The sequence below is a fragment of the Amblyomma mixtum genome, chromosome 8 (genome assembly GCF_055824585.1).
Source record: "Amblyomma mixtum isolate Tamu chromosome 8, ASM5582458v1, whole genome shotgun sequence".
Lineage (NCBI taxonomy): Eukaryota > Metazoa > Arthropoda > Arachnida > Ixodida > Ixodidae > Amblyomma > Amblyomma mixtum.
Window position 1 is genome coordinate 81,909,871 of NC_143019.1, and position 19,593 is coordinate 81,929,463.

At 46.1% G+C, this 19,593-nt stretch overlaps 1 protein-coding gene and 2 non-coding genes across 3 annotated transcripts in view; 1 reads left to right on the plus strand and 2 right to left on the minus strand.

Moving 5' to 3' along the window:
- Positions 1 to 1,905: 1,905 nt before the first annotated feature.
- On the plus strand, positions 1,906 to 1,978 carry TRNAA-AGC (transfer RNA alanine (anticodon AGC)). Its single transcript has one exon. It is a non-coding gene; the product is annotated as a tRNA-Ala (tRNA).
- Positions 1,979 to 4,635: 2,657 nt separating this feature from the next.
- TRNAA-AGC (transfer RNA alanine (anticodon AGC)) lies at positions 4,636 to 4,708 on the minus strand. The gene has a single exon. It is a non-coding gene; the product is annotated as a tRNA-Ala (tRNA).
- A 4,276-nt stretch (positions 4,709 to 8,984) lies between these two features.
- LOC149333204 (cytochrome P450 3A1-like) overlaps positions 8,985 to 19,593 on the minus strand; it is a 33,245-nt gene continuing 22,636 nt past the window's right edge. The window contains exons 9-14 of the mRNA XM_089557676.1: positions 19,299 to 19,368; positions 16,819 to 16,927; positions 14,809 to 14,900; positions 10,505 to 10,645; positions 9,883 to 10,045; positions 8,985 to 9,068 (exon numbers count right to left, since the gene is read on the minus strand). Of these exons, the coding sequence (XP_089413802.1) occupies positions 8,985 to 9,068; positions 9,883 to 10,045; positions 10,505 to 10,645; positions 14,809 to 14,900; positions 16,819 to 16,927; positions 19,299 to 19,368 (659 nt within the window). The remainder of the gene's footprint in view (positions 9,069 to 9,882; positions 10,046 to 10,504; positions 10,646 to 14,808; positions 14,901 to 16,818; positions 16,928 to 19,298; positions 19,369 to 19,593) is intronic.

The following is a 19,593-nucleotide window of genomic DNA, read 5'->3' on the forward strand; positions in this document are numbered from 1 at the left end:
CCAGTCGTCGACGTCTTCAGTAGGAGCGCCATGGAAACTCGCCGGTACACGGGGCTGCTGGAGGGTTAGATGAGGGGAACTCGCCTGCGCCATGGGATGAAGCTGAACGGGGCGGCGGTCGGGAAGGAGACCGAACTCTGGGGAGAGGCCGTGAACGCGGCGGCTGCTGCGATGAACAGGTGTAGACACCAGCGGGAGTCGGTCGGGACTCGCTGAACCGCTGCGAGAAGAGGTCCGGGACATGGGATCTTGAATGCACCTCCACCAGTGTTACGTAGCCGTTGGGGCTCGTAACCGAAACGCTTTAATGGTTGACGTGGACGGCACCGGAGAACAAGCCAAGAGCACCCAGAGGAAGCCGGAACCGATCTTCTTCTTCTTTCACTCGGCGGTGCACGCGACTTGCGAAGAGCAGCCGCCTAGTGGCTGCTTGTGGAAACGTGGCAATATGCAAGCCGGTGCCAGCTGTGGAAGCCAACAAGGCCCGATGTTGGGGCCCATGTGTCCAGATTCGTGCGTGAGTTATTTCCGAAGACATGGGGATCTTTAACCTGCGCTGGCTTGACCCAACACATTGCCGTTGTTTTAGCATTTTATCATCATTGAAATGCGACCTCTATGGCTAGCATCCAATCCGGTGACTGTGGGCTCGGCGGCCGAGCTTCCAAACCACCGAGCCATCGTGGCTGTTACGGAAAGAATGTCACATTAAAAAAAAAAGACGATATTATACATAAGGTATCAACGAATATCTTATTAACAGTTCTGATTTCGCCGTCCCGGCTGCTGTGCCGGGTATTTGTGTGTTGTGCGCTAAGATCTGAAGCTATTCAGAACCCGCCATAGTCGACTGTTCTTGCTGCCAGTTAAAAATGTAAGGCCTGATAAAATTAGAAAAAAAAAACATTTAGCAGAAAAGACGGTCAGCTGCAGTTTTGTTGATGTATTTGTTTACAATCTGGTACTGCACTGCTAATAAGCATTTAAGTAGGGAGGTTCCTTTCGCATGCACAAAACAAAAAATCGTGCACTTAACACGTGAAAGAGAAAAAAAGCTTCGTTTGATACAAAATTAAAAATATCTGGCGGCAAAACATCCCGTTCACTGACCAAGCTTACAAAAAACGAATAACGGAGTACATGACCTTTAAAAAGACGTTCGCAAAATTTTAAACTCTGGTTCCTTCTATTCGAAACATTACACAGGTGTTTTACGTATATTTCTTTATTTATATACCAGTTTTAGGACGATAAATATTGTGCAGAATCTTCAATCTGAGATTTCTTATTCGAATTGTATGATCTGGTCATTGAAATTCGCGTTCGCTTTCTGAGATTTGCCACGCTTTCCGCATATGTTTCATGTTTTTTCCTTTTTATTTTGCCAGGCTGTCCACGAGGATGACCAGTAGTCCGATCACTGACCATCTACGCAAGTTCAGTCGTGCGTTCTTTTCGGTCTGTTCTGCTAAGACATAACTCAATAACCTGCTTTAATATGCTACACGCCACATAAGGCAGCTTGCCACGTTTTGTTTATACTGAACAGTTCCTACAAAGTACAGATATGACCTAACGAGATCAAAAAAACCCTCGCCGCAACACCTATGAAACAATCCGCTTCGTGCACATCGACAGAGTAATTATGTTTTCAGCGCAAACACGAGAACAGTTCCTGATGGATGCTATGCCAACTTCTCTGTGCCCTCTTCACTCTACTACACGCCTAAGCCGGAAACGCATACAACAACCAGCTTTGACTCGCAGCGGCCTGTCCGGCCACAGGGCTTGCTCTCAAGTTCTCCGAAACGGTGCCGACGGAGGGAGCGCGCATTCCTCCACCCTCGCCCGTCCGATCTCATTTACCGGTTTAAGTTTGTTCCTATTGCGCACCGTTCTTCGTCCGGGGGTGTAGCTCAGATGGTAGAGCGCTCGCTTAGCATGCGAGAGGTACTGGGATCGATACCAAGCACCTCCAAGAATGCCTTTTGTTTTCTTAATTCAGGGTGGTGTGAACTCGCAAAACAGGCATAAAGTTAATTATTCTTACGTCGCTCTAAAGCGATTCCAAACAGACGCTGCAAGATACTTGGATTTTTTTTTTTTTTGTGAAACTGCATTGTATCTGGAAAAGGAAAACTAAGAGTATGCGCTTGTCAAAATGGTCAAGCACAAATCGAATACGAATGACGCGCAGAGGGTGTTTATTCGAGAAGGAATCTTTATTTTCACACGCTGGAGCATTTAACTTTGTTCAAGACTGAAGCGGTAATTCTTAACAAGAAAGGGATCGTTCGGATCAGTAAAACTGCGGATTAGAGCAGGGTATTTATTAGTGAAAACGACATGATTTTCATTTTAGAGACATAAGAATTCCCCTAATCGGATGGAGAACAAGAGTTCCTGGGTGTGAGCAGACATTTATATTTACAGTAAAAATAAACCCAAATACAGACTAACTACGCTCATTGCAGGACGACGACCTCTGCCATATCTCTCCAGTCGACCCTGTAATTGAATAATTACAGCCCTGGTATTGAATTACCATACATTGGGTTAAGCCTGATCTCGGTGACCAACACCGACAACGCAGCCTGTCATCGGAACAAGATTTGGCTTGCTTAGCCACCGCCTCTTATGTGAACGCGCCGATTAATCTTCTCATAATGTACGAAAAAAAGAAAACTTTGCGCAGATTAACACAAGACGGAGAGAGAAACACGAACACACACACACGAGGGCTCGAGTGTGTGCACGTGTTTCTCTCTCCGTCTAGTGTTAATCACCGCAAAGTTTTCTTGAATATGTCACTACACCAACTGGCCCAACGTTCTGCTCTTCTAGTACGAAAAATGGACGCAAGATATCACATGCTGTCTTCTGAAATTTATCTTGTCGCGGTAGAAAACAGTGCGTAAAAATTTCATCCCTGCAGAGTGCTGCACGAAGCAGCCATTTAGCAATGTTGCATAGCGCTCGTGTGTACGTCTCATCTCCGCGTACATGCATCGTTCTCTCTCTTTTAATAATGACTTGCCACCAAATCACCCAAGCTTCTACAATGGCATAGCATTTCCCGCGCGAAAGACAGACTCGTTTAATTGCGCGTCTGGATGTTCAGTTTGTTTAGTACATACCTGGCCATTTGGAGATCGAAGTGCATAAGAGAATAAGTGTTAGAACGAAATGCAAGTATCCAGTTCGCAATGTTCGATTGGTGTTCCTAACGCTGGAATGTGCGCGCATATTTGATTGGATACCCCCGGTATTAATAATGGTAACATTGAGGAGAGAGACAATAAAATATTTAGGTTTGTCATTATTAGAAGTTCTGAGGACACCTTACTCATCTAAATGCGTTTATAATCCAGCTGCCAAAACTTTTTCTCTGCTTCACATTTACGTGTCATTTACACGTGATGCCCAATTTTCAGGGTGCAGATAAGTAACGGAGCTGAAAAGCCTATTTTCTTAAAGCATGAAGCGCATGGCTCAAGCTTATGAGAGAGATACAGAGAGGGGGAAAGGCAGAGATGTTAACAAGAAAGGTTTCTGGTTGGCTACCCTGCACTGGGGAAGGGTTAAAGTGCAAAGATAAAGAAGGATCTGGTTGTCATTGGTTAAGTCATGGCACAGTCGATCTTCACTTAAGGCGCGAAATAGCCACTTTTCCTTGCATTATCGACCTACATGGATATAATAGAGAATTTTAGCATAATGCAGTCCGTTATCCGCTACCGCACCGCACTTCCGCCCTTCGGGGGCACATGCGCATGCCATCGGCAATGGAGCGATCTGCGCATGCGCATTCGGCGTGCGCAGGCGGCGCCGAAGGACCAAGTGCGGCAGTATCACTCCAGTGACCCGAAAATGCGGGGAGCCTACTTGACACGGCGCAGGCGCAGCTGTGTCCCTACGTAAACGGATTGCGCTTTGCTAAAACTCTCTATTACTGTCTTATATAGCGTCGACCATGCCCCGAACAACCAGTAACGCACAGCCGCGTACCATGCACATATCCACGACAGATGAGCCAACGTTGGGACTGTACACAAACCAGATTTCAAAAGTGGAAGGATTTTGACTATGCATGTTTCATTATGTCGCCATAGATTCTCAGTAGAATGAAGGGCAACCATCGGGCCCCAGAAGCGAAGTCGAAGAGGTCCAGATTCTACACGATTAACTCTCTTAAGTATAGAATTTTATTTTCGCGTTTTCGCTTGTGCTGCAATTGCCTTTCAGTCGAAGGCGTCAATGCTATAGGCTTTTGGGGGTGTGACCATTCTGATGTAGTATATTGTCTATGTATGCATGCCGTAAATCATGATCATATCCAGGACATTAGAAATAAAAAAGGGGAAACAGCCAAGCCTGCAAATTTATGTTGTAAACCCTGTCCAGCCAGGGAAAAAACTTTTACTGCATGCGAAAGTGCTGAATTCTTTTTTCGCAGCAAGTTGCCACCTGTAGCCGACTAAGCCAAGGTTAGGAGCAAGGCAAGTTCGATGTAATAGTTTACTCCGTTTCTCTTATACTATTAAGGGCGAACTCTCTGTTAAAAGTATTTTTTTTCTTTCATTTCGCGATTACACATCGATCGACTTCGCAAAAGAAGGAACAAAAACAATTCCGTGGAGGTGCTGGGTATCGATCCCAGTACCTCTCGCATGCTAAGCGAGCGCTCTACCATCTGAGCTACACCCCCGGACGGAGCACATAAGGGCCTCGAACGTATTTAAAACACGAAAGGAGATCGAAGGTGCGAGTGAGAGCACGCTCTCACTCGTTCGACCCCGCTTTCCCGGTTGGCGAGACTGGCGTGAACGGTGCGCGGTTGTGCGCGTAGCCAACCTGCTACGCAAGGGTCACTGGCATGTCGCTTCCTTTCTGTGCTCAGCATAGCAGTCTTTGCAGTCGGCGTGTTGCTGCATCGCTTTCATTTTTCTTCTCTTCTCCACATTTATGGAATTGTATTATACATGAGACTGAAGTCCGCGCCTTCATGAGCAGAATATTTCTTGGCTGTTTGCTACATGGTTCGACTTCGAGCGTTCGATTCTGTTCACGTCGTGGAAATTGGAACCAAGGGAGGGCGTTGAGGTTTTGTCGCCTTCAGGATATTTTGATTAAAGGGCGACTGCCTGTGTGTATTCGCTGCAAATATGCAGGCGCCACAGCGTAGGTTATTTACGATCGAAATCACCAACATTTACCAGGATATAAACACTAGCATAATATATAAACAAAATGCATAGGCTGTCTTGAAGTTTATTGTACGAATTTCAAACTGCGTAACTTTGCACCGGCTTCTTGCAGTCTGTCCATATAGATAAACATATGTTGATGTGGTGGCCGCAACTGGCAAAGGACATGGTCAGTTGGAGACACATGGGAGAGTCCTTTGCCCTGCAGTGGGCGTAGTCAGGCTGATGATTACGATGATGATGTTGATGATGCTCAGCACGTGGTTGTTTGGAGCCCTGAGGAAATCCTAAACGGTACTGTCACATTCTGGAGCGCTTTACCCCGTGCTCCTATGAGTGAGTAGTGACAGCGCTCGAAAGGGCCTCGTCCACGAGGGTCGGGAGTGAGGCGCTCTATATGCCATAAATACGATATAAGCAAACTTCAAGCATATGCATTGTTTATTTTTTCATTATCCGTGTTTTTAAACAATTCTTTTGACCAATAGAACCATCGGGAGTATATCGCTGTGAAAATACGCGCGCTATGATTCAGGAGGAATAAATCGACTGCTTTTGTTGGAATAACTAATCATTGAAGAACAGACTCAAATGAGCACTCAACCGAGAAACACAACAAAAAGTTTTAGTTGTTACAAGAGATTTGTTCTAGTATTTCCGGACCAGAAAAAACAAACTCTTTTAGTAACGGCAGGATTCTCTTAGAAATGTTCAGTCCCCTGTTGTAGCGACAGAGAACTGCCGCGACAACAGTCAACTGTGCAATTGTACAGAAAAATGTGCGGTGACGACAGGATAACAAAATTATTTTGTAGTTTTTTGGAACCGTCTTTGTTACATTTTATGACTAAGGAAAGAGAAGGCATCACTGACGCCGCTAATTCCATGTCAAGTATTAAAAAATTAAGAAACAGCTGCAAGGAACACATTTGGATGCTGCAAACAGGTCATGAAATACTGAGTACGTTATCGCCATTGTGGCGAAATAGGGTTTCTGATTTTAATCAGAATGATTACTCGATCACATTATCAATGCCATCTTGGTGAGTGCAATTGCTTTTGGAAGAAATTTATATACCACGGAGATTTACAGTGACCCTGGATAGCCTCTTGAACTAAACGCTGCGATGAGGAGCTTCCGACCCGCGCCACATAGGTGTACTGTTCTAAGTCAAGAGGGGGAAATGGACAGGGGTTGGGCATGCGATGCGAATGTATATGGTAGCCAACGGTGCGTTAGGGCAGCCAAGTGGATTGCAAGAGCACAAAGTGAACGTGAGAAAGGATAGGAAAGAGCGTGGGTAGATTTTACTAGCAAATATATACTAGATGCCGTTCGACAGGGTTACTCGAAGACAACTAGGAAACACATCTCTCCAGCAGTAGACGCTAAGAGGCTAATAGTAACCATGATGATGGTACGAGGTTCAACGTGTCGAAGCTGTACATGAGCTGGGATGGACGTTCAGTTGAAGGCTCTTCCAGACTGTGAGGGCAGGGAAGCTGCGAGGCGAGAAGGGGCACCGGTACATTTGTTGTTTACAATGGGCTCTCGAGTTTCGCCTGAAAGGGCCAACTACACGGAGCCACTAAATGTTCATTTAACAATAAAACACGAATCCCGAATGTTCCGGAAACACTACTTTTGGTCTACCGCCATAAGGTGTACCGCCACCGCGAACACCAGGTCCCTCCTCCACCTGGTGAGGGGAGAAGGAGGGGTGGGGAGGGGGACGGAATAGCGGCGGTAAGGCCTAGCTGTGCGTGAAGCCTATGGCGACAGACATCGTAGACAGTCCGAGCACCAGCGTCAGCTTGGCGCTGAATTACTCGTGCCATCTGAGAATACTTTTGTTCGACTTGCCTGCTTGCATGGTGTTTAACAAACCTGCAGTGCCAAAAAAAGGGCTGCTTCTGCGGCCTTTAAATGAAATTTTAATCTCAGAAAATGCTGGATTTTTCATAGTTCTATCAATAGATATTTCGACGGGGTGCTCTGAAAAAGGTCCCAAATCACAAAATGTAACGTAAATTAGAGGCTCAATAGCCTCGGGTCTTATTGCCAAAACGTAAGCATATTCAGCACACTTATCGATGGTGCGTACGAGTTTACTTAAGAGCGCAAACTTTCTGCGAGCTGTACTTACTAGTTCATTAGTTTCGGTTGTTAAATGTTACCGGTCACCACACAAAGACGACCCATAAAGGTGTGGTTGCTGGTGCCCAAACAGCTGCGGCTCGCAATTTCGTGGTGACGGGTGCGTTTGAACAAAGAAAAATGAACTTCTCAATGAATCTCAAAGATATTTCACATTGTTAACCAAAATTTGCTAAGTCTGCTAACGTTCGTGAGTTTCAGCGGAATAAATTTAATTATTAATGATCAATTTTGTCATTTTTGGTATTTTTCTTGGCGTCTGTTCTAAATAGTTACCCTTTGGAACACGAATCTGTCCGGAATTTTTTAAGCCTAGCATTCCTTTCAAACGCCGCGTAAACGGCCTCCTTTTGGCGCAGCGAAGTTTTCAAACAATAGCACGAAAGCTTAAGGCATCAGCGCGAAAATGTCCTACTTGTAGCTTGGAGGCAGGTACAACACGTGCGATCATCGTGGCTTGTTGATTTTATCTCTACTTTGATGTATGACTGTACGCAAGTGTGCCCATTTTTGTTTATATATTGGAATTTTTTCCTTCCATTAAACTCAGTTGTAAGTTCAGCGCCGTGTTTGTCTACTCCTCTACCTGGTCTTGTTGTTTAGCGCTGTTTATATGTACGTGTCCTACCCCATCTAATCCACGAAAGAGCGCCTGCAAAGCGCCGAAGCTCCATCTTGTCATATGCGTATTTGTGTTTGTCACGAAGTTTGTCCTCACGAAGTTTTTCCTTCTCATCTTGTCCCGATTATCCCGCTGTAGATGTGGAACATCGTCACCAACTAGCCCAACACCTTACTTTTTCCAAATTCGCTTTCGTCCACCAATTGGAGTGCTTGGGAGAGAAAAGAGAAAAAGATTCTAGCCTGAAAGAGAATTGTTGACTATCATGTAGACTAAACATCTGCTTGCGTTGCACAAGCAGTAATTTCTTTTTAGTTCATACATGCGACGACATTAATGTCGCTTACTCTCTGAACATGAAGTAGCCTATATGGGTGTAAATAAGGGAATAATCTGTCCTCTTGGGCGCTCTCTTTAAGACGCAGGGTATGCTGCCCATGTCCCGGAGTAGATTTCCATCACTAAATATACGAAATGCTTAATCTTCGCAACGGAGGCATAATCCCACCGCAAAGCGTACGAACTTGTTGCAGTTAACAATCGGAGCGGGCTTCTAAAACGCGGCACCGGAGGTCTTTAGTTTGTTTGGCAAATAGCGAAGATTCAAACGATCGGTTAAAACCTTCGTAACTTCGCTGTGTTTCGAAGAGGGATGCTGCTTTTTTCGTGAAACATAAATATCAAGCATTTTTGGTGATGGAGGTCTACCCCAGTGCTTGGGAAGGATACTCTTGACTTTGAAAGGGAATGCGACAGAGGATAGCATCCTCCCTTTTTGCTACCATGAAGGCTAATTAGGGTTCAGAGTATATGCAGAGTTAACAAAACACTCTGAACTACGCAGAGGAAACAAGTGCTTCTATTTATTTCTTCTGTGGTGGCAAAAAAAAAATAAGACGTGTCCCGCCGAATATAACGGCGCTTCGACTCAAGGCGCAGCGTCAGCTTCCGTGAGAATAACACACGCTTTTCTACGAATTCGCACTGCACGCCAATATTAGGACTCGGCGTGACGAAAGACGACCCATGGTCCTTCGCTAGGTTCAGACACCATGGCATGTGAGGCCAATGTCATTTCGTCCTGCAAAAATAAAGAAAACATCAACTACAAACACGAGTGAAACTAACTTCAACTACCGATCACACGAGAATGTCCTGAATATTAGTACGCTGTTAGGGAAATTCTGGACGATAGTTTATAATTGCTATGGTCAAGGTGGCCACTATATCAATTGGCCGCAGCACATCAACTCTGACTACACCGAAATGTCCTGAATATTCGTATGGTGTTTAGGAAAATACTGCATAGCAGTTTATGATTGTTATGTTCAAAAGTTGGACCTTGTCGTTCGGGCAGAGCGCATCAAGCCGCATTTACACATTGTATTCATCCCATTCAATGGCTTTCAAGTCAACGCATGCGTGATATTTTGCTGCAATATTGGCAGTCGAGTGCCACGTGCGCTGCGGATGAGTGAGTGTTTTGAGTTCCTCACTTCACGCGAACTGGAAACGGTGCACGTTAAACAATTTGTATGGTGCGGTTTGGAATGGTACGGTATAGTATGCTGGGTTAAACACCCGGGAGTTGAATTTCGGAGGGAAGCCATACTGCAGGACATTTACCACATCGCACAGCTCATGAATACTATGTGCGTAACGTTTACGTACTAGGTTGCTTTCTAGGCTTCGTATTTCTGATCGTTAGGCTATCTAAGCAAAGAGGAAACAAGAAAAACAATGAGCAAGCTTGCAAAAACTTCATACACAGTGATAAAAAGAACAGCTAGATGAATAAATTTAAATTTTCTTACTAACCGAATTCTCTTGAATGCGAGACAGTGAAATGGGAATCCGGACTCACCGGCGGCTGAACTTAGAAATCTGGCCCTCACCATTTGCGACCTCCCGAGTTCAAAGGAGTACTTTTGCACCAGTTTCGCCATAATGAATTTTAAGTGCAGCACGGCGAACTTCATCCCAATGCAGTTGCGCGGTCCAACGCCGAACGCAACGAAGGCCCTCTTGTTGAGCTTGCCTTCGTTCTCAGGGGAGAATCTACTGATGAGAAAAGAGAGCAGCAATTACCAACACACCAGTTCCCCTCTCATAGTTTTTTCAATAAATCACATGCATACAACGAAAAGCTTCTATTGATTTATAACGGCACACAGATGGGAATTAGGCATTTCAGCCTTTAGACTTGTTGGTAAGCGAGTTTGAACCTAAAGTGCCAAAAGCAATCCACTAGACACTAGATATCAGTGTAACCTGTTATGCATACGCAGGCATTCACAAGTTTCAAGACTCGAAATCTCGACATCTTGGAAGTTTTAACAAAGTTCTGCTAGCAGTTTCAAAGAACCAACAATTGCCTGGCAGTCATCGGTATTCGGGGCTGCCAGGATGATGGCGCGATACGACAGACGCTGTCAACCGTGAGAACCTAAAATGATTGAGGCAGTGTCGCAGTTGAGTGAGTACATGCTGTTGTGTATCGAAAGACTTCCCTCTCACCGCTCAGGCTTGAAGTCCAGGGGCTCAGGCCAGAAGCGTGCGTCCCTCTGTATTTGGTAGATCGGCACCATGAAGCATGTCCCAGCCTTGAATTTTATTCCCTTGTACTCGAAGTCTTCCTGGGCCGCCCTAGTGACAAACCTGCAAATAGTTCAAGATAGCATCCATCAGTGGCAAATCGGCATCATCAATAGAAAATCAGTTGCGTGATTGGAGAATAAACATGAAGAGTACTTTCTTCCATGTTCTGATTAGAAATGCTAAGCTCTTTTAGCAGATATCATTCACATGATGAGTTCAAATTTATCGCACAGTCAGCTAACAGGATAAGAGCCGGTTCTCGGTAGTTGGTTGCCATCAGTGCGATGACAATTCTCTAAACGCCTATTTCCACTCATAGTGGCGATCGTCGGTTGTTCTTTGCAACAAGGGCCTCCAAGCTCCGCTACTTGTCCTTACTAAAAATCGTCACGCTCCTCTTCCCACCGCCTCTGACGGCAGCATTATGTCAACCCCCCCCCCCCCCCCCCCAACCACTAACCTATTTCCAGCAGCCCCAAAAAGGCGCGAAAGGACGGGGCTTCAAATCCGAAGTGTATGATGATTGCTGTAGTACACTCTACACTGTGAGAAGCAGAAAAGTGCTGTGAACGTTTTTTGACGGAGCATGCGTTAGTCCCATATTTTACTCCTATGTGGAGAATTGCCGGCTACAAATCACTCACTCATGAATTCCGCTCGGCGAATGCATTAACTTCAAAATAATTATTTATGGCGCACTTTGAGTACAGCGGCTGCTTGCTGCGTTCATTTGTGATGAACGAACTGGATAATTAACAATTCGCTGTCGCGTTATTGTCCTTGCAGCTCATTAAAAGATGAAGCCATCCAGTCAACAGCTGTGAGCCACAGAACATCTTAATTCGAACGTAATTTAATGTCGTACGGAATGTTGATGCTTTGCTCTTGGTGAACGGAGATCATCGCTGTTCTGTTTACATGATTGATTGTATTAAAAAGCCGCTGCAGCTTCACCGATTCTCACGTCGAGCATTCCCAGCGTAGCAGTACTGCAATACGAAGATGTTTCGCAGCGAACTGTGAAGGTTACGGAGGTTTAGCGAGAGTATCTTTCGTGAATCGAAAAATCGGTCGCTTTTGTGAACCATTTTTTTTTTTTCGGGAAGTCGCTGCATAAAAAAAAATGTATGAAATCGTCAATGTCACAGCCGAAGTGGGCGTAACCCTTGATCTTAGCGAAAGAGGATTCATTGTTTCGTAGAAACTGCGACTGTTAGAACATAGTTTTTTTCGAAACTTAAATACGGAAGTGCATGCATTCGCTGAATGCTATTTATCGAGAGCCTTGCTGAAGTAGATAACTTTTTTCCTCAAACTCCGAACATCTCCTTGTTTCTATTCAACGGAATCGACCACGAAAGATGCTTTGCAAGAGCTCTAGCTCAGAGGGGCCATTATAGCTCACAAAAATCTAGTGACAACTTCATGCCCGAAGGTTTCCTCCTTCAAATGCCTGTTGCGCGAACGAGAGTGTGAACTCGCTTTTTTGCTGTTCTGAACCATGATTCCCGCCGCTTCTCATCTTCCGGATCCAAACCGGAGTTTGCATCGAGTTCTGTCGCGTACGTCTGGCATGGTGGCACTGCAGGCAATCAGACACCACGGACTCATAAGCATAAATACATTGGCGCTGTAACCGCGACGCCACATGACCCCATTATGCAACGTAGGAACTCGCTAACAAGGAAAAGTAACAAAATAACTTGGGTTTTCTTTTTTGAAGCGCATAAATACTTTTCAGCACCTTCTGTTCCCACAGAAACGTCAGTCACGTGATGGGAATTTTAAAACAATTATTTGCAAATTATCGGCTTAGTTTTGCGAGCTTGTACGGTGTATGAACTCCCAATGGCTTTCCCTCTGCATAATGCAGTCATTTCGTAGCCACCTTCCAAACCGTTTCATGTGCCATTTTAGCTCAGTACATGTGTAGGATGGTGGTTGTGACTCAGCGGCACCTAGGTCGCTCTGCAACGTTCAGCAAAGGTTCAGCCAAACGTTCGGGCTGCGAGCGAGCTTCACACCTAAGGATCGTCGTCGTCTTTCACCACCACCGTTCATCACAGTGAGAGAGCGCGGCTGCTACACTACAATTACCTCCCGGCGGAAAAGGAGGCATCCTGCCGACTTAGGGCGCACACATGGTAGGCGGGTCGTAGTAAGGCTTGAGACGGTCAACGTGCACTGCTTCACGGCCACGACGGCGCGCATCTTGAGGCGGCGAAAGCGGTTCAATAATGTAGTTGACTGGGGAGGACTGGCAGACGACACGGTAGGGGCCGTGGTACTTTGAGATGAGTTTAGTGGAGAGACCGGGACTGGCTGAGGGAACCCAAAGCCACACGAGCGAGTCTGGGGTATAGGACGGAAGCGGACTGGTAGGGGCGCGAAGGTACTTCTGGCGATTCTGATCTTGCGTGGTAAAAGAGCGGGCGAGCTGGCGGCATTCTTCAGCGTAGGTCGCTGCTTGAGAAAGGGTAAGAGACTCGGAAACATCAGGACGATACGGAAGCACGGTATCCATGGTACAGGTAGGCTCGCAGCCGTAAAGAAGAACGGAGAGAAGCCAGTTGTGCTCTGTGTGGCAGTGTTGTACGCATATGTCACAAATGGGAGAATCCGGTCCCAGTTTGAGTGGTCCGAGGCAACATACTTGGCGATCATGTCGGTCAATGTTCGATTGAAACGTTCAGTAATGCCGTTCGTTTGCGGGTGGTAGGCCGTTGTAGAGCGGTGAACAATGCGGCATTGGCGAAGTAGGGCTTCGACGGTGTCTGAGAGGAAGACACGGCCGCGGTCGCTCAGAAGCTCCTTAGGGGAACCATGGCGTAGAACGAGATGATGCAGGATGAAAGACGCAACGTCGGGCGCAGACGCGGATGGCAAGGATGACATTTCGACGTAGCGGGTAAGGTGATCGACTGCCACTATGACCCAGCGGTGTCCAGCCGGAGTGATGGGAAGGGGCCCGTAGAGATCGATGCCAACGCGGTCGAATGGGCGCGTGGGGCAAGGCAAGGGCTGCATCGGAGCAATAGAACGGCGAGAAGGGGTTTTGTGGCGTTGGCATTCCGGGCAGGAGCGAACGTACTGTCGGATGAAACGGTACATTACCCGCCAGTAGAAGCGGAGTCGAAGGCGCGTGTAGATCTTCACCACACCGGCGTGAGCACACTGGGGGTCGGAGTGAAAAGAGGCGCATATGTCGGAACTAGGTGCCGAGGAACGACAAGGAGCCATTTGCGCCCGTCCGAAAGGTAGTTGCAGCGGTAAAGGAGGCCATCCCGTATTGCGAAGTGGCGGGCTTGACGACAGAGAGTGCGGGTCGCAGGTCGCTGAGATGGTGTAGACAGGAGAGCGAGGAGGGAAGCGTTCCAGGGGTCCCGTTGTTGTTCAAATGGCATGTCGGCAATATCAAGGGAGGAGGCATCAGTGGTGGCGGAAGATGTGGAGTCTAAGTCACGAGGTAGAGGGGAACGCGATAGTGCGTCGGCATCAGAATGCTTATGGCCAGATCGATAGATTACTTCAATGTCGTATTCTTGTAAGCGCAACGCCCAACGAGCAAGACGGCCTGAGGGGTCTTTGAGGGACGACAGCCAGCAGAGAGCATGGTGGTCAACATCGTGGTCGTCGGCACCGCTGAAGGCGCTGGGATCTCGCTGCCGGAGCCCGCCAGAACAGAGGATGGTAGGCGACGGGATGGGGGCTGTCTGGCTGGTGACTTCAGGCATAACTGGCGGCGAAGGTAAGGTGCGGCTACGGAGCTCCAGGATGAGGAGGAGAGGGGGATCTTACAGCAGCCTCCACCAAATGTAGGATGGTGGTTGTGACTCAGCGGAACCTAGGTCGCTCTGCAACGTTCAGCAAAGATTCAGCCAAACGTTCGGGCTGCGAGCGAGCTTCACACCTAAGGATCGTCGTCGTCTTTCACCACCACCGTTCATCACAGTGAGAGAGCGCGGCTGCTACACTACACATGTAAGTATAGCTAGTAATACTCGCCTTTTGTCTTTCGGAAAAACAGGCTCCAAAAAGTGCGCTGCTCGAACAGCACTAGATATTTCTGCCAGGTGGCCACCACGCGTAACCATGCCCACATCTAATAGCAGTCTCGAACGACAGGTCACTGCCTGCCAGCTTCTTGATAAAAGGTGATGACGCGCACAACTAAATCTAGATCGCACGCTCCGTGCATGCTGGATAGTCGCCGGCACACTCACGTGAGACCTGGAGGATACAAACGTAGAGTCTCGTTCATGACTTGTTCCAGGTAATTCAGCCTCTTCATCACAGTCTCGTAATCCAGCGTGCCCTGCACGACAAATTCTGTTTTATAAAGCGCGTGGCACAGAGTGACGCCCCAGTAAACGTCAGTGTGTGGCCAGGCGTGTAAAACGATAGGAGATGATGTACTATAGACTCGTTATGTCTACTCTCAGCTTCACCAATCAACGACACGGCATGAGAACAAGTAGCGCATATGCAAAAAAATGCTAGATGACTGCTAAATTGCTTAGCTGAGCTTCAGTGAGCAGTAGGCAATAAACAACTTACACATCTCACAGCAAGCAATGAATACTGCCACCAAAACCCGAACCCACGCATTAATGTGTATGCTAATTATTATTTTCCGACGACGATAGCAGAATAGAATTATTTACCAGCATCTCTCTTGCATTCCAGTATATTAACAAATTTCGAAAAAGCTATCTGCATTTCTCACTAAAAAGTTTTTTCAGTGTCATGCGCCTAATCACTTGGTGATTACAACTCGCCTAAGGTGAAGGCCGGGAATGTAGAAATGTTTTTGTTCTTTTTCCTTTTATGTGTGAAATAACTGTTTTTCAAGTGAATATTTATTGGCACTGCTTCTGTAGAAAAAGAGAAACATTACGCTGCAAGAAATACGATTGTATAGATGAAGATGAACTTTGTATTTTTATGTAATCAAGGAAACATGTTACTCTTCAAGTGTCACGCCCAAGCACTTTAGCGGCCCCACGGCCAACAGTAAAAAAAGTAAAAGGAAAAAACAGGTTATGAAAAACGAAATGCCTGTTATTGCGAATAGCGGGACGTGCACATAATCGCAACGAAGAATATTTGCTCCAGTTAGGTGGTCGGGAGCTCATTTATGCCTCCCGTAGATTCAGCGTGCTTTTCATTTTCCTGCTTTCAATTAATGCCAATTTGGCTTTGGGTGCGAATATAGCCGGCAGGATATCAGCATGGTAGCATAGGCAGCGCCAGACGCTAAACGGGGAATAATAACGGTAGCTACTTCCGTGCTTCCTGACGATAGCGAACAGCTTGCAGCATTTCTTTATCATTCTGCCAGGGAAGGTATTGGCACACACTACGTCGCTCGCTACTTGTTTCCCTAAGTTCAAGGATCTAAGGACCATGCTCATCTCTGTTGTCTCTGATTAGCGTCCACGTGGTACTAATGGCACTTCAATTTCCCTTCCATCATTCAAGATCTAAGCCTGTTTGGCGATGTGCAATGAAAAACAAACATTTGTTTATCCCTTTTTTTTTTTGCTCTGAAGCACTTCTTGCTTTGTTCTTCATATTCGTCTATCGCTGTTTGCTTTTCTACTAATGTCAAGAACTTTTTCTGCGACTGGACAGGAGCGGCTCTCGCAGAGCAGCAACGTTATCCATGTGACGAAAGTAAGACATGGTGGTAGGGATAGGTAAACAATTCTATTTCAGATTTATTCATTTTCGCCCTTTGTTATTCATACTAGAGTTAAGTTAGCTTTATCAACTGCCAACCAGCATGCGGAGGAAACGAATAAAACAGAATGCAATAGATGGAAAATAATCGCTATATGAAAGATTTATTAGTTAGTAGCTCAACATGAAGCACACAGCGCATGAAGCAAGGAGAAGAGCTTGCCCCATATACCTTTATGAGCTGTGTACTGCGCTGTGAAGTAATCCCTGCGTAATCATGAAGAAGAACGTCAGATAGGGCGAACTGATAATGACTGATAATTGTTCAACAGCGCGAACAAAGAGGACAAAACATTTGTGATCCTTCTCCTAATTTGTCTTCTTTGTTTGAGCTTTCGAAGTATCATATAAATGAGCCAACTAGTACGTCCCAAAGCAAACCCTGCGAGAACTGTTTCATTATATTTAAGAGAGCTAAGGCAGTCTTTAAACTTGTAGTAACTCATTCACAGAGAAGAACGTATTCTGAAACACTTAGCTTTCATCCTTACCTGCTCACGGACAGCTTCTCTGACTTCTTCACGCACCTTCTCTTGCACATCCGGGTGCTTGGCGAGCGTAAATGTGAGGTAGCTCAGTGAGGATGCCATTGTCTCAAACCTGCGATAGGAGGTGCCTTCGAATAGAGTTTACTATACACGGATTATTCACTATAGCGATTCATGAGCGCTTTGCTCATAAACATCGAAAAATTGTGATTCGCAATACACCGTCAATCACGCCTTTCTACTTAAGTGCGTGGTAACATCACTATAATCACCTTTGTTCTTACCGTAACGTTAAAAAATAACAAAAATACTTTACAGACCAGTAGGCAAAGGCTAGTGACATGCCAACAATAACACACTGCAATAGACAATTACCCACTAACAAATGGAGAAGTTTGGTAACGACAGCACGGTAAGTTTCGAAGAGGGGAAAATTCAGGGCGACACTCGAGGTCTGCCTTAAGGGCATGAAGTGGTGGCGTTAACACGTCCGTTCGGCGGCATGGGGTACTCTGCAAATCACAACAAGCGTTCGCTGTAACGAAAATAAGGTTCGAAAATAATAAAGAATGGATATATCCGTGGGTTTGCTGCATATTTCCCGAGAAGAGCAAATGCTTTCAAGGCGAATATAAAAATTGTTCACTTTTTACATTTCCGCGTCCTAGTATTGCCCACATTGCGGACTGCAGTGCACTAAAGCACAATGCGGGAAAAGATGTCATCTTAAATCCTCTGACAACCTTCAACACATGCGCGTACTCGACTACTTAGCCACCGAAATGCAGGGTTCGTTTGCTCGTTATTGTGTGAAGTTCGCGGCAACATTAGTAAGGAAAAAAATTCAAACGACACCTTTGTTGTTGCTGCGACTGAGAGAAGAATGAAATGGAAAGTGCACGGGCCTGCCAACTGGCTCCAGCCGAGCCACCACCGCTGCCACGTACAGGAAGAGGAGAGTTAAAATTGCAGTATGTATTGATAATTCGATTGCAATAAAAGCTGTTGGTGCTTTGGCATCCAGTTTGCTGTAATTTTTTCATGGTTGTGTTGGCGGAACCCTAGATATCGGTTTGCACACGACCAGACATATCTTGGAATCTTCAAGCAGGCGGTTATATATTTCCCCGAAGGAGTCTAGAGGTGCCGGCACGGATGCAATGAAGATATATCGAATCATAAATCTGTTACTTCCGATCTCGTGAAGCCACTTTTTCCAGCAAGTGGGAATTATCTGGTCTAGTGACGTCCGCCACCTCCAGCCACTGTGAAAATATTATGACCGGCATTCATTGTTTTTTTCCCGATGAGGATTACAACACTGTGGCATCAGAAACCAAGAGGGAGAAGGAAGGGAGGGGAGATTAATCAGGGGTGGGTTTCGCTGGTTACTCTGCGCTGGGAAAGAAGGGATGGTGGAGGGGAAATCACGATGGCCGGATGGCTCATTCAAAAGTGACTCAGGAAGTGAAGGACGCCGCAGTGAAGGGCCTCGAATAACTTTTACCAACTGCGGTGCTTTAAAGTCTACTGACATCGCACATTACACGTGTCTATAGCATTCCGTTTCCATCAAAATGCGCTCTCCGCGGCTCGGAACGAACTCGCGTTTTCGGGTGAGCAGCCGAGCACCGTAAACACTGAGCCACCGATGCAGCTGGGAGGATAGGAACGATGTAGGGAAGAATGACTTTAGTTAAGAGCGTGCGCAAGGATAGGAAGTAGTAAATTATCTCAAAAAAAGAAGAGGCACAAAGAGCACGAAAGTGTTGATTCAATTCTGTGTCTTCGTTTTCTTTCTGCTCGACTTATGATTTCTTCAGATCAATGCAACAATGATGTAACTTTCTCCACTTCTTGCTTCTTCCGAGCTCAAACGAATAAAGTACCTTGCGAACGCGCTACTCATAGTCTATACCACCACACTGTTGGCCATTTACTGGCACTGCCATGCGATGCGACAGCACCCCGCGGTGTTCCTTTGTGCCTGCTGTGCTAGTTCTGGTGTGACGTTTCTGCTAACGGTCTACCGGCTCTCGATCACAATATTAAAGCATTCCAGAATCACAAGAACATAGCCTTCACCCTAAACATGACTGCGCTTCATTCGATCCGCCACTCAAAAGAAGAGAACGGGAGTTCGCTTTTGGGGACAGCCACTGGCGGCTATGCTTACATTTTCTTCTTTCTCATGTGATATCATTACAAGCCTCATGTGGAAGAAAATGTGTTGTCGGAAGATAAATTTCCTGATTGGCCGAAGAGAAGTGGCCTAACTTCCGGAAAAGGGACACCGCCAATACTTTCGCGATGCCAACACATAATAGAATTAGGTGTCCATGTGAATTTTTTTATGTGTTTTCTGGCTCATAAGAACTCTTCCTTCCGTGAAAGTAACCTCTTTTCTACGAGAGGACCGCAATCAATCAATATAGACGGACTTCTGTTCATCCTCAGCGGACTTCTTTCTTTGCGTACCTTACCCAGCGAGACAGAGCGTCGTCGCACTGATCATCACTTCGTCGATGGTCAGCGCCCTCGAGTTGAGGATACCTGGCGGGGGAAAAACAAGCAGAGATCAAAAATTGCTCATGAAAATTAAGCTGCACCTTAAGGGTATGACGCAATAACGTAAAGAGTTAATTCCCACATACGCAGAAGGTCATTCTCTGCATTCAAAGGTCCCTGAAAGTCCTCATACCCCTCCTGGCACAATGGTGCAGCGATTAAAAAAGTATAGACACCTAATTTTGGCGGCACGTTTTTTTTTCTCTGCAA